General features: G+C 44.9%; 1 protein-coding gene across 1 annotated transcript in view; it reads left to right on the top strand.

Moving 5' to 3' along the window:
• Positions 1-3,229: 3,229 nt before the first annotated feature.
• The window catches only part of CRACR2B (calcium release activated channel regulator 2B), a 28,233-nt gene continuing 17,407 nt past the window's right edge, over positions 3,230-14,055 (top strand). Inside the window, exons 1-7 of the mRNA XM_053981290.1 lie at positions 3,230-3,308; positions 5,675-5,930; positions 7,354-7,465; positions 10,036-10,207; positions 12,363-12,509; positions 12,780-12,870; positions 12,996-13,088. Coding sequence (XP_053837265.1) covers positions 3,259-3,308; positions 5,675-5,930; positions 7,354-7,465; positions 10,036-10,207; positions 12,363-12,509; positions 12,780-12,870; positions 12,996-13,088 — 921 coding nt within the window. The 5' untranslated portion in view covers positions 3,230-3,258. The remainder of the gene's footprint in view (positions 3,309-5,674; positions 5,931-7,353; positions 7,466-10,035; positions 10,208-12,362; positions 12,510-12,779; positions 12,871-12,995; positions 13,089-14,055) is intronic.

Here is a 14,055-nt window from a genome sequence, read left to right as displayed (position 1 = left end):
AAGTTTTTATTGCCCTTTGTAAAACTTACCAGTTGCTCACCTGCTCCTGAGTGATGCTTCCGTTCCATGACCAAGCAACAAATGCATGGCTGCATCTTGGCCTGCTTTTGTTGTGCATTTGTAATGTGCAGGAGCAACAGCCTTCTGCTGCAGTGATCCCTTATCCAGCCCTTCATCTCCTCTTTGTGTAGTATCTTCTCATGTATGGGATCAAACCTGTCTTGTCCAGCGTATGCACTAGGAGTGTGATCACTGTGCACCTAAACACCTGGTGAATTCCTTCCTTTGAAACTGTAAGACTTATTTTTCTGCATCAGGAGTAGAAAGGAAAGGGTGTGTGTTCTGGTTTGTTTAAATAAATGGCTTAAATATTTAGCTTTAGGATGGGGATGGTTTTGTTGTTTCTAATAATATTGTCTTAGGCCGCAATACAGGAGGATGTCTTTTGGGAAATCTCCCAGCAAGTAACTGAGCACTTTAGTTTGTGGTACATCTATAACGATTCTTCTTTGATTTTTCCCTTCTACCACTCTGTCACTCAAAAAATGAGTGGTACAGGAAAGCTTTCCCTTATAGGTTCCCTCTACAGGACCCAAACACTGGCCTCATTCAGTAATCCTGGGTAAGCCACTCAGCCAGTTGTGTTTAGTTTTTCCCTCCTTCATTAACTGTTGTTTTGTTGTCTTGCACTGGGGAGACTGCTAGGAATGCAGTGTAGTCAGTGCATGCACAATGCATTGCAGTGACTAGGGTCATCTAAGGACCAGCTGTGGAAATTTGGCTGTACTCCTCACTTTCCTCCTTCTCATCGGGCTGTGGAAAAAACAAAAAAAACCCAACGCCTGAAAGTTGTCATGTGCACATGGTGGTCAGGGTCACCAAGATAAGGGCTTGGCTGTTAATAGCATTTTATCCATTACTTTCCTGTACCTCTTTAACACTGCTTACAGCTACAAGAAGAGAAGTTTTTTGATGCAATAAATTGGGAATTATGACCTTGTAATGCTACCTTGAAAGCAGTATCTCTCTTTTCCAGGAAAAGCAGCTTGTGTCTGTTCTTTCTGTTTGTTGAAATTTGCAGTTTCTGTGTTCTAGTTTTTCATTCTTCAGCTTTGAGGCTTTGAAACTATTTGGATGCTTGAGTTTCATGTGTAATTCTCAGTCTTCAGATATTGAATCTTAAAGTGCCTGCTGTCACAAGCATCAGGAAACAAACTGGAGAAGCTGACAGTCTATAGGCATAGGCAGGTGATGTGACTTACCCACGGCCACATGGCCAGCTGAGTCAGGATTAAAATTCAAGTCTTATGATTTTTCCTAAACAATGCCAAGCCCATGGGAGCCAGCTAACTTTCTGCTACAGCTTTGCAGAGGACAAACCTCAGTTTATGCCTTAGGTAGTTAAAATAGTCATGTAAGACTGGTCTGAGTTTCCTCAGTGTAGAAATACAGGAGCTGGTGCATGCTGTCTTTATGACAGGCAATTTCCTCTTCTGTGCTGTGTCTGAGAAGACTTGTGTTTGCTTTCCAGGCTCTGGGAAAGTCGTCTTGCAGGAGCAAGTGAATTTTAGCTTGCTAAGCCCCAGCATATACTAAGGCAGGAGTTACCTGGTATAATCCAAAACTCTGGATCAGGTGTTGGACACTGCCCAAACCTGGACTGTGCAGTATCAGAGCTGACCTTGAGCATAGGCAGACAAACCCGTGGGGTGGGGGAAGACAGGGCTCAAGAAGAACATTGCTGACTAGGGCAATTGGAGCCTTCTGGATCCCTGGCACTCCCATCTTCCCATTATATCTCCCAGGTCCTGTGAGAAGAGTTTTTGGTCTCCAACACAGTTCCCAGAGGTTAAGGGCTGGTTTGAAGTTAGGACTCCATCTCTCATGGAGTTGATGCTGGTTGAACTGTGTACCCAGAAAACTGGCATAGTCCCATGAAGCTTTGTCAGCACCCACTGGCTGCAGCAGGCACCCCATTTCTATCAGCACATTCATGGCAACAGTGAATGCTTTCATACAGTTTCAAAGGGAGGCTGGACAAGTGTCTTGGAAGATAAGGAAGGGACCATGTGGCTCAGGAACTGCCCCAGGCCAACAGTGGCTATTAGTTGGCAGATGTCTTCAGGGAAGTCTTCTCTTTGCTTCCCTGCTGTAACTCTTCCTTCACCAGCCATTCACAGCTACTGTTGAAGGCAGGATGCTGGGCTAGACCAACTCTGCTGTGACCCATTGCACACCTTTTTATGATGGAAATCAACAGCTCAAGATGCAGAGATTGTTCTGGCTCCAGGTTAGGTGTGGAAATTGATTCTTCCTGGTGCTGACCTTTTCCTGCCAGAAGGGACCTGGAAAAACTAATCCTGATAAGTTTTGGTAACAACCACTGGCTTTGTCACTGGAGGTGGCTTGACTTCATCTCTCTGGCAGAGCCTGGCAGGTTTGCCTTCCCAAAAGCATTAGCTGCCTGTACATATCTTCTCTGCCTTTGCCCCTTGTGTTAGGAAAAAATGGTTCTTCCCAAGCTGATCTTTCTGCACTTAAGCCAGCTCTGCTTGCCTCACTTTTGGATACCAGTCCACAGTTCTGGTACTCCAATGACCTCAGTCTCTTTCAAAGTGGTTCTTCTGTGATGTTGTGCATCATGCTGATGAATCTGCTGCCCCAGTCCTTTGCAGTGATGATCTGTAACTAGGGAATGTATGACAGAACTTGTTAAACTGAGATCTGCTTTGTGCCCCACCTGCACCATGCAATACCCTTACAAACAGGGACAGAGAGGAAGAATTTCTCAGTCACAGCTTCTGGGAGAGAAGTCCATCAGGACTGCAACGCATTTTGCTTCCTGGGGCTCTCTCTTATTTGCTGCTTTGTTCCTCTGCAAGTGCTGTGTCACCATTGAAAAAGCCACATCTGGCTTGAAGCCACTTGAAGCAGGTTGGACAAGAGACTTCCTGCTCTGAACACTGAATTAATGGGCTTGGTCTTTTGCATGAGTGAAATCCTTTCAGACTTTTGTCCATGTCAGGCTCCCATGTCAGCTCTTCTAATTAAGAGGCTTTTAACTCAGCTTAACACTGAGCTACAGTGGGAGTACACTGAGTACTGGGAGCTACAGTGCAGCTGGGCTTTTGATAAAATGAGGAAATGCTAGAGGTAGGGATATAATGGGTTGGATTTCAGCTTAAAAAAAATGTCTCTGAGAGAGAACAGAACATCCTCCTTGCACCATCTTTTGTTTGCTGCAGCAAAGCTGGGGAGATGTCAACTGTGTGGGCTGCTCTAGAACTGATGAAGCTGATATTAAGAAAGTAAGGTCATCTTTACTTCTGGGGTCCTCAGTGTCTTTTAGGCAGCAAGAGGGATGTTTTAGAAAACTTTGCTTAGTTGTGCCTTTTCTTATTCTGGCTATTTTCTACAATCCTGTCACTGCTCTTGTTTTGAAATCCCTTTTGCTTTCTACCCCTGCTGTTGTCTGGAACAGGATGCTGCTTGTGCTGAGGCTGTATTTTTACAAAAGGAATGGGTCTGGAAAAAACCTTCAGGAAGGTGGCCTGTAGAAGCCAATAATTATCATTCACCAGTGTGGCTGTTATTCCTCACCATAATCACCTCTAAAATCTAGGAAGCATAAGATATTTGGGTCCTTTTTGTTTTTCTTTCAAGGCCAGCTTTACCACTTTTACTTGCCCATGAAAAGTAAGCTGGTGTTCTTTCTGACTTCTTTACTACTTACACACACAGATGTGCCATCACAAGCAAGCTGACTGTCCAGCTAATGTATAGAATCTAATTTTAGTCTCCAAATTTTGCTCTGTTGGCTCCACAAGACAAAAAAAAATGTTTGCTAGGAGGGTTTGTTCAAGAAAGAGCAAAAGAGAAAGATATGGTCTGCCTCCTTATTTTTTATGCTTTCTCCCTTTCCTTCCTCGGCTGTGTTCCCCAAAGCCTGGGTCCAACTCTGTGTCCATTGCTTGCCAAGAATGTTTATTTGACTAGAAACATATAATAGTACCCATTTATAGGTAGTCTTCTGCAGAGTTTAGTGTCACTTGAGCAGATATTTATTTGAAACAGAGGTACCCTGGAAAAACACCGATTTGAAAGGGGGAATGAAGCGTTCTGCTTGTTCTGTGAAGCAGAACCACCCGCTAGCTCAGGGACCAGCAGTAATAAACGGAGTCAAAGAGCGTGGGGTGTAATTGCCTTCTCCTTTTGTGTCAGCTTCATATCGTTCTTGCATGTGACATTCTTCCTGGCCATCATGCTCTTTATCCTCCCATTGTACCAAGAGTGCAAACAGAATTAGTTTGTTTGTTATCGTGGCATCTATACATGGCTTTTAATTTCTTGGAGGTTAAAAAAAAAACGCAAGCAACCCAACCCCCAAGCCCTCTTTGTCCAGCACTGTTTAAATCTGCTCTCAGCCTGCTTGCACAGCTCACTTCTGCCCTGCAATGCAGAAAACAAGTCTGCAGACAGAGAAATCTAAAGCAATCAGTGCAACAGGGCTTCAAAACTGTGGTGATGTTGCTGAAGAGGGGCTGTCTGGAGAAGGTGTCTGATTCCATGAGATCAGTAAGTCAGAAGGTGGCTTGGTGTAGGGATGCATTGTAGGCATTTTTACAGTCACAGTGCTAAGCTTAAATGGGTGGTCCCCTTCCTTTTTGCTTTAGGCACTTGTAAGTGATAGGAACTATTTTCTTTGGCCTCTGAAATGTCTCCATACTTTTGTGGTTTCCTTCCTATAAAGGTGAACGTTTCAGATTAAAATGCTGTTTGGCAGCTCATGAGTTCTCAAAACAGAAGCTTGAAGGCAAGAGGTCAGGAGTGCCCAGCTTATTAAATTTTTCCCAGTGTAGGAATTGTCTGACCTTTCTTTGTACTGTAATAGCATTAAAAAAAAAAATAAAAAAGATGGAGCTACTATTTGGAAAGTGTTAACAAGAAAATGTCAGAGGGGGAAGGCCAGACAGAGGGCCTGGCTGGGGAGAGGGCTGGGAGTGACATTCTTCTCTTTCTTCTGTCACTTGCACAGATCGTCCTCCTATCTGCTCTCATCCTCCTCTGGGTTTTTGCAGTTTTAATGCAGGTTTGGTGCTCGAAGGTGTAGTGCAGAAAAGCAACAAGAGAAGGAAAAGTACATGTTATTGCCAGAGGAACCAAGACCACAGAGGAGCATTTGAGCCCCATCTTAGCTGATGTGGGACTATCACTGTGCTCCCATACAGATTTACCTGTGTGCTTTAATGTTCCCACCCTCTTGTCTCCACTGAAACCTTCCCTTGGCAACTGGCTTTCACCAGCAAAGAACTCGGACTGCACTGTGGGTCTGAGGCAAAGGAGGAGTGATGACAACAGAGCAGCCCTGCTGGGTGCAAGGTGGAGGGTTACACATGTGCGGAAAGCTTACCACACCCATGTTGTGTACAGGGTTTACCTGCATGTGGTGTGTGCCTCAGTGTGGTGTGTCTCTGACACAAACTCCTTTCCTCCCTCTGCTCAGTTCATAGAACCATGGACTATTTTGGGTTGGAGGGGACTTCAAAGGTTATTTTGTCCAGATATGGATGCTGAATGTTGTTCTTTCAACCATCGAGGCATTTAACTATATCATGTGTGGGTTGGAAGTGGAGGGTCATGTTCGACTGGGTTGTCTCTGTTTCCTGCCCCACAGCTCTTCTGTTTGGCCCTGCCTGGGGGAAGAAGACTTTGAGAAGATGGAGAACCAGAGTGGAGTGCTCTTGGGATACGTCTGCTGGGAAGGAAAAGAGGAAGAGGGTGAGGAGGATGGGATGGCTCCTCGTGTTTCTCCTCCCAGCCAAATGAGCAGACTGGAAGATGTGCAGGTGGAGATGCTTGAGAAGGCAAGGGAGCTCTTCCAGCTGTGTGACAAGGATGAGAAGGGTTTTATCACCAAGGTGGACATGCAGGTGAGGAAAAAAAATTCTTCCTCTGTCCTGGGAGGATCTGTAAAGTCATGGGCAGTAAAACAGGGGACAATGTGGCACGCCTCGAGTCTTGGCAAGTGTAGGTGTGCAGTGGCCTCTGTCTTATTCAGATTTCTAGGAACCACACTCTGGCACAGCCAGCTGCTAGGAATTAAAGCTCCCAGGAGGGCCTCACACCTCCAGGGAATTCCTAAGACAAGTGGGCCAGCAATTCAAAATTTTTAAGGAATGCATAAAATAAAAAAAGTTATGACTGTTCTTCCAAACATCAAGCATGCAGTGTATGGGAAATCTGGAGGGGAAAAAAAATCTTTGTTCAAATTTAAAAAAAAACCCAAAACAAGCTGCCCAAAAAACCTATACAATGAACAATCCATCAACCTCTCAAAAAAAAGTTGAGACAACAAAGTTATACAATCACAGCTAAAGTCTAATCCAAAAATTCGCCTTAGAACTGAACTATAACTTTGCTCTACAATTATGTATTTTACTGCTTTCTGTTACAAAAGGACTTGTTAACAAATTCCCTGTAGTCCTTAGTGATTTTTGTTTTAAAGGTTTATCAGAAAGGTTACATGTGGGTTGTTTTTCTCCTGCCCCATCTGTCCCCACATCTGTAAATAACACTTGACAGGTTCATGCCACTTTAATATTGACTCACTTTGCTTTAGGTTGTGTGATGCTTAATTTTTATAAAATTTTATTAAGTTTTTATCTAAAGCTGCATGTTTAATGGACAGTTGTGAGGTTTTAGCCTACGCCCTTTTGTTATTTGTTTCTTTGGCTGCCCCTCCACACTAGGTGCTCTGGATGTGCATTATGAAGGGGAATTCTTTTGCTCCTTGTCCATGGGAGTAGTGATACAGTCCCAGCAGGCAGAAGGTGACAGAGGAAAGCTAACTCACTGTTATGGACTGAACATTTCCTTTAGGATCTGCAAGAGCTTGGAACTGAATCCAGATACCCACAAGTCTGACTTCCCTCCCTGGCCAAAGAGATGGAGCTGGTACCTGCTGTGCCCAGAGCTCTCCTGGGAGCAGCAGTGGTCACAGGAGGCTGGCAGTGCCACCTCTGAGCAGGAATGGACAGAGGCAGGCAGTGAGCTAGAGGCAGTGGTTCTGTAGTGGGAGAAGGGAGCAGGTTGAGCTTTCTGCAAACAAAATAACCTGAAATTCCCTCTCTGAAGTCCTGGTTGAATCATCCAGTAATAGAAACAATCAATGTATCAATGACTCCAGACAGGTGCTTGTGTCATCACTCAGCTCTACTGGCAGACTGTCGAACCCTGGGCAGGATGCAGTGCTGGAAGGGCACATTGCTGTGGGCCAGAGCTGAGGATGGCAGGGACAGTCACAAGGAAGACTTGAGCTATGCCTCAAGTTTGTTCGTTCTTTTGTCTTTGCAGCGGCTCCAGAGTGAACTCCCCTTAACCCCTGAGCAGCTGGAGACTGTTTTTGACAGCTTGGAACAGAATAATAAAGGATACCTGACACCTGTGGAGTTCAGCATGGGTCTAGGTAAGGACTGCACAGAGGCAGAGGAAGGAAAAAGCTCACCTGTGACAGGATTTTTTTTGTTGGTAAGAAAGAAAGTGCAGTGGTTCTGCTGAAGCTGCACCAGCTATGCAGGACAATGCCTGGTGCTCATGTGAGCATCATTGGAAAGGGTGGGTTTGTGCTGCCTGGAGGCTTTGTGCTGCCTTCTCTCACAGCTGTTACCTGCCTACCTGGTAGAGCCAGGCACAGAACATCTCCTGCTGGAGAGGGTACATGCTGAAAACTGTGCCTGGCTATCTGATTGGAAACTTGTTCATCTGCATGGAAATATGCTTCTTGGCAACTGTCGCCAGCTGGTAGCAGTGCTGGTCAAGGGCATTAGTAGGAGTCTTGATGGTAGGCTAGAACACTGGTAAATAAGCCTTTGTTGCCTTCTTACTGCTTTTCTTTTCCAAACACTAGAAGAATGCTAATCCTTGACCACAGTCCTCACCCAGCAGCACAGGTGCTCATCTGCTTTGTCATGTCAGAAAATCTGCACGTCTCAGTGCCTTCCTTGGAACATGCAGATGTGTTTAGTGGATCAGGTCAAAGCAGTGTACATAGGTAGTTCAGGCTTTTCAGAAGTGATAGAAGAGGCTCCTGAATTTTGCTGTCCTGATTGCTCAGATTGTGTTTGCTCCTGGCTTTCTCACAACTTGGGAGGGAGGGCTTTTTAATGCTGCAATTTGAATGCTCAGAAACAGCCACTGTGAGAGGAGAAGTTGCAAAGATTTCCTTTAAATAAACCCAGTAACCTGTGTCTTGAGCCAGCCTGTACAGGGACAGTTTTATTCCACTGAGTGCCTGCTGACTACACTTGTTCCTGCCCTTTGCCTCTGTCCTTCTTGTCTGGTTCCACTTCTTTGGCAGAAACAAGAGTCCTGTCAGGAGTGGGGGCTTTCCAGTCCAGCACTATATGTAGCAGGTGAATAGGCACCATTTGGGCACAATGGCATCCACAGTGTCCTCTGTGTTATGACTTGCTTACTCCCAAATCTGACATTGTATGAGGCATTTTTCTCATGGGCATCATGAGGGCATCTGCCTCAGTGCCATTGCTGGGAGAGGTAGGCAAGTTTTCTCTTTCTGTCAGGTACCACCCTGTGTTGGCAGCCTGGCTCCATGGCACTTGCTCCAGTCTAGGCAAAGCACTTAATTTCTGCATTTCTTTTCTTTATGGTTATTCTTTGTGTCTGGCATCACTGAAATCCTTTTCAGACTTTGCTCCTAACTCAAGAGTTTGGCCTGGCTGAATTTCTTATAGAGCGTGCAGGGGCAAATCAAGGGAAAGCAGTTCAAGCTGCAGTCAAGTCTGCTTCTTGAGAGGGCTCCTTGTTCCTTCTAGGATATTAAAAAAATCTTCAGATAATTTTCTACCTCAATTTTCCCATCTCCATCTCAATTTTCCCATCTGTAAAAGAGAAATAATGAGACATAATGATTCTTTCTCAAAAGCAGGCATCAAAAGTGCCTAATCTAAACTATTCTCCTTAATTAACTGTCTGATCATCAGGTTTTAACTAAATAGGGCCTGGATCTCCACATTGCAAGTTTTTTTTTTTACAGCACTTTTTTAAGAGTGGGAGAGAAGCAGCTAAATTCTGGATTTATGGAGGCAAGAAGAGGTAAAGTTGAGTCCTTGAAGTATAATGATGGATATTTTTCGCTTAGAGTAGCTTGATGTTCTCATCTGTGCTCTGTGAACATCCTTGACTCCTGGTCTTGTAGTTGGGATGTCATTGTTGCCTTTTGAATAAAGCAGATGTATTTTGGAAAGGAAGAGTAGCTTCTGCTGAAGGCCTGATCTCTGTATACAGATGAGGGGCTGTGTTTTGGATAGGATTGCTTGGTTTGTTTCTTTGAGAAGGATTTGTTCCTAGCACCCGTATTTGTCACATGCCTTGCATAGCAGGAGGTTCTCGTGGCATTCTCAGCACGAAACAGAATCCCGATTGCTGGAAGCCCATCTGGACGTGGGACGGGGCAGGAGGAGGTGCTTAGAGGGCGAGTTTCTTCTGCTCTACACAAACCTAGCAAGAGGCAGTCCTTGTTGTGCAGCGCTGGACTCAGATCAGAGGTAGCACATGAGGAGGGAGGGCTAATGAGCCCCTCCTCTCCTGTTTTTAAGCTGAGGAGCTGCAGCATGGTGCAGTTCGGGGCCGGGCACGCAGTCCGGAGAGCCGTGTGGTACCGCTGGCGGCTGAGCCCGGGGCGCCGCTCTGCGGAGCGCAGGGAGCTGAAGCCACGCTTCCCCTGCTGGCAGCCCAAGGCCGTGGGTTGTGGCTCATCTGCACACAGACGTGAACGGAGCCCTGGCAGCCTGGGCTGGGCTGGCAGCCACTTTCAGTCCCAGCACTGCAGAACTGCGGACACTGGCATCACTCGGGACGTCAGAACGGAGGCACTTCACTGACTGGGAGCTGTAACCTGCACCAGCAGCATGCACGAGGCTTCTCGTGGAGCTCTGTCAGGCTGCCATGTAAATAGCAGCTTATTCAATGACATCCAATTTGACTTCATTTATTCTTCTTCTCTTCACCTTCCGCCAGGAAAGTTAATAGGGATTGAATTGTGTCAAGGGGCTGGGAGAATGGATCACTCCAGACATGAGGAGACCTTCGAGTCAGGCTGGTCAGATGACTTGGACCCTGCAGATGATGATGAAGAGAAACGATTCTGTTCCATGATGGAGCAGCTTGGAGCAGCCCAGTTGTTTGAGGAGTAAGTAGGGGAGTTATGTGGAATTGCTTCTACCCTGTTTTGATCTTGCAGTACCAAAATGTCAAAGTACCAGAAAAGACCAAAGAGGTGAACTGAGCTGCTTGCTCTCTGAAGCACTGCTTGGGCTCTCTGCACTGCTGCCTTGGGTTTTCATATGCTTGGTAGCAAATGCAGTGCAGTGTGGGTTTTCTCATCGGGTACCAATTACTTTTAGCTCAGTGCTTTTCACAGTTTCCCAAATTCAAGTTCATAACACAGCTGTAAAATGGAACAGCTGGTGGCATACAAGTCCAGCACAGGCAGCAAATGAAAAGAAGCATGTGAGGGTTAGATGAGGTAAGGAGGATGAGTGTGCTCTCTGTTCCAAAATGGTGTGTGACTGTTCACATTTTCAGACAAATCAGTTCTAAGAGTCTCTGTGAAGGATCTGTGCTCAAGGAGCTGCTTGGGACTGTGCTGATCTTGAAGAGTGTGAAAGTCTAAACTGGGCAAAGGGGTGCTCCTGTGAGCCTTGGAGCTTAGTACTAATGCCCTTGCATGTAGCCCCAGTAGAGTCTGCAGGCCCTGGTATCATCCAGCCTTTTTTTTGGCTTTTCAACATGAGGCATTATGCATTAACTGGTTCTTACTGATGCACATCTGCAGGGCCTTGCGTGCCCAACTGCATCTGTGGCTGTCCTTCTTTTCAGGCTTTGTACTCCAACTGTGTTGTCATTTTGCAAGAAGCAGGCCAGGCTAAGGAAGGAGGTGGACAGGATTGGAGACAGAAGATGAAAGGGATGGAGTTTGCTGCTTTCAGAGGCACATCTGTCACAAAACAGACTCTTCCTTATTTTCATTGTTATGCAAAGCACCTGCGTGTTTTAGTGATAAACAACTTCTGTCTGGAAAAAAATCTGGAAAGCTGTTAGGCTTCAAACAACAGGATGACACTGTGAAAGGCCATATGTTCTCTCTGTTGTGGGAAAACAGTCTCTACTGTTTGTAACTCTGCTTTGAGAAGCAGAAGTCCAAAGTGGAATTACCTTGTGTTTTATTTTGACCATTTACTGGCAGTTTTTTGCAACGAGTTTAGTAGCTACTACATGTCACATCTTTGTGCCAAACCAGCTGTTGTAATGGAGTAATATCAAACAGAAGCTAATTGGGGTGAGAGCAGGAATCAGAAAAAAATTCACTGCTTTCTCTAGAAAGAAATAGTTTCATTTCCTAACAGGACTCAATATGTTCTTTTCTTTCAAATATTAAGATCTGATGAAGTGCTATAACTTTTTAAACTTCAGACAGAAAAAGAAGGCTGTCATGCAGTACTGGCAGAGGAAATCAAAAACTTTTTGGTTGGTTTGTTTTGCTTGTGTGTTTCCCCAAAGAATACTAAGGGAGACAAATACATAGGCAAAGAAAAATAACTATTTGGATAGTGACTATAGGTACATTATTCTGTATCTTTCAAGGCAGTGTTTCATGATTAAAAAAAAAAAATTAGAAAAGCTTTTCCCTAAAAAGAAAGATGAAGTGATGTCTGCAGGCTTACAAGGCACTGGGAATGAAGTTTGGAAGTGCTATGTTCAAGTTGTAATGAATTAAATGTCAAAACAGTGTAATTGTTATTGCAGGTTCAGAAAAAGACATCTTTGGTTTGCCAGGGCTTCCTCCGTTGTTATCCTGATGGGGCACTTGAGCAAATTTGCAACTTTTTTGTGTCTCGGTTTCCAAACCTGTAAAAAAAAATGAAGAGGACTGTAGCAGCCACCAGTACAGTCTGAGTGTAAGAAAAACACCAGTGATGTGTGCTATAACAGTTTGACCATAACACACAGCAAATCTGCTGAATATTTATTTCTCCAAGTCTTGATGTAGACACCAAATATGTTATCAATGAATACTTGGAAAAGCAATCATTCCATGTTTGCTTCCTAGATTCTTCTTCTTTCCTTCTTTCAGATGACTTCCTTTATTTTGACCTCACAATAGATCCCACTCCACATGCATGCTCTGTCACTGTCCAGTTTCCCTCTCTGCTGTAATGGTGTAACAAGAGATCATCACAGGAGAATGGCAGTCTGTCCTGAGTGCATGTTGGAGCTGGAATAACAGTCCATAAGAGGACACAGTAACTCTTTTGCTTTCCTTCTCTCCTGTATGCTTGCTCCAGCCCCCGTGAGATTCGGGAACTCTGGGCTCGCCTACGAAAGGAGCGTCCAGAGCTATTATCCAATTTTGAAGAGTTTCTGTTGCGTGTTTCATCATACATAAAGGAGGTGAATCATGAGAAGGAGTCTATGGAACAAGCATTGAAGAGGTAAGGAAAACATCATGCTGCCAGGAGCCAGCTGATGCTTGGATCCTGCCTCAGATGCAAGGAGAGAGAGGATGCTCTTGATGTAATAAAATGACTCTATCTTGGTCTGTTCCCATGGGTTTTCTCTGCAGCAATGCTCGCCCATAACATTCAGTCTGGTTAAAATCCCACTCAGTGCCACACAGCTGTTAGTAGGAATCTGTTTCCACCCTCCTCTTTCCTTTCTGTACTCTTTTTCTCTCCTGACCTGCAGTCACCTGTGTTTTGTAGGAAGGAATCAGATCATGATCGAGAAGTCAGGTGCCTTTACGAAGAAATGGAGCAACAGATCAAAGCAGAAAGGGAGAGGCTGGTCTGCCAGGTACTTTATCTGTCTCTTGGCTTGAAGGCAACCTTCCTTTGTTCTGAAGTAGAGGTGGTGGCTGGTCTGGCCGAGGAACAGCTCTGTGCTGGGTGTTGTGCACAGCTGTGTCTTTACCTCTGCAGGAAGCGCTGAGGCATGACAGGAGTAACCTGCTCCAGAAGGAACTGTACAACAAAGAGCAGGAGCTGGAGAAAATCCTCTACTGCCAGAAGAAGGTAATGGGATCCAAATCCTTAATAACAAAGCACACCCCCCTTTGCTGTCTCTCTTCTCAGGTGTTTTCTGATGGAAAATGGTGTTCAGCTGCTGAGGGTTTGACACTAAATAATTTGGCTGTAGCAAGTGAAGTCCTCTCCTGTCTCTGAAGGTGTTGAGATGGTTTGTCAATTAATTGGTTCATCTTCAGCTGTAATGCTGTTCTGTGAATGTTTTGTTCATGCATTTTCTTATCTGCTTTGTGTTTTCTTGGCACAATCTTCCTATCAATTGTACAATGCTGGCCAGGAAGATGGGGTAAAATTTTGAAAGCTGTGAGTTTGAAGCTTTTTGTGGTGTGTAAGGATGTGTATGGACATAAAAGAGCCAGATGTATAACTACATCTGGCTACTCCAAAATGACCTGGAGTGAGCAGTTCTGTGACACTTGGAGAGGTACATATTGTATACTTGCATTTGGGCACTTGATGACATTCTGATTAATCAGTCATATAAAAGATCAAAGCACAAGCTTCCCTTTAGCCTGCCATCCCTGGTATGGACATTTGTATGGGATGGTCCATTCCAGGTGTCTTTTTCCTTGGTGTCTCAAGAACTAAGATGTGACCCCCACAGAAACAAGTCATGGCAGGTACCTGCAAGATGCTGGAGACTGAGGGTATCTCAGTTGGATACCCAGCTGTGATGTGGATGAAACAGCACTTCTCTGAAATCACCAGCTCATTGTCCAGCAGCTGGAAAAGCCAGCACAACTGAGGTGCCATCAGGAAGGATATTGAGAATAAGATAGAGGATGTGGTTTTCCTGCTGCTCACATCTTTGATGTGCCTCAGTGTGTGCAGTTCTGGTCTCCTCTAACTCCACTGTGTCCTTCTCAAGTATGAAGATACAGAGTGATAATATTATTAAGAAAATGGAAAAGTTGCCTTAGGAAGAGAAATGAGAAAGTCTAGACTTTTAGGTTTT

Source organism: Vidua macroura, chromosome 6, assembly GCF_024509145.1.
Source record: "Vidua macroura isolate BioBank_ID:100142 chromosome 6, ASM2450914v1, whole genome shotgun sequence".
In the NCBI taxonomy this organism is placed as follows: domain Eukaryota; kingdom Metazoa; phylum Chordata; class Aves; order Passeriformes; family Viduidae; genus Vidua; species Vidua macroura.
Note: the sequence above shows the minus strand (reverse complement) of the source record. Positions and strands in the feature narration are given on the sequence as shown.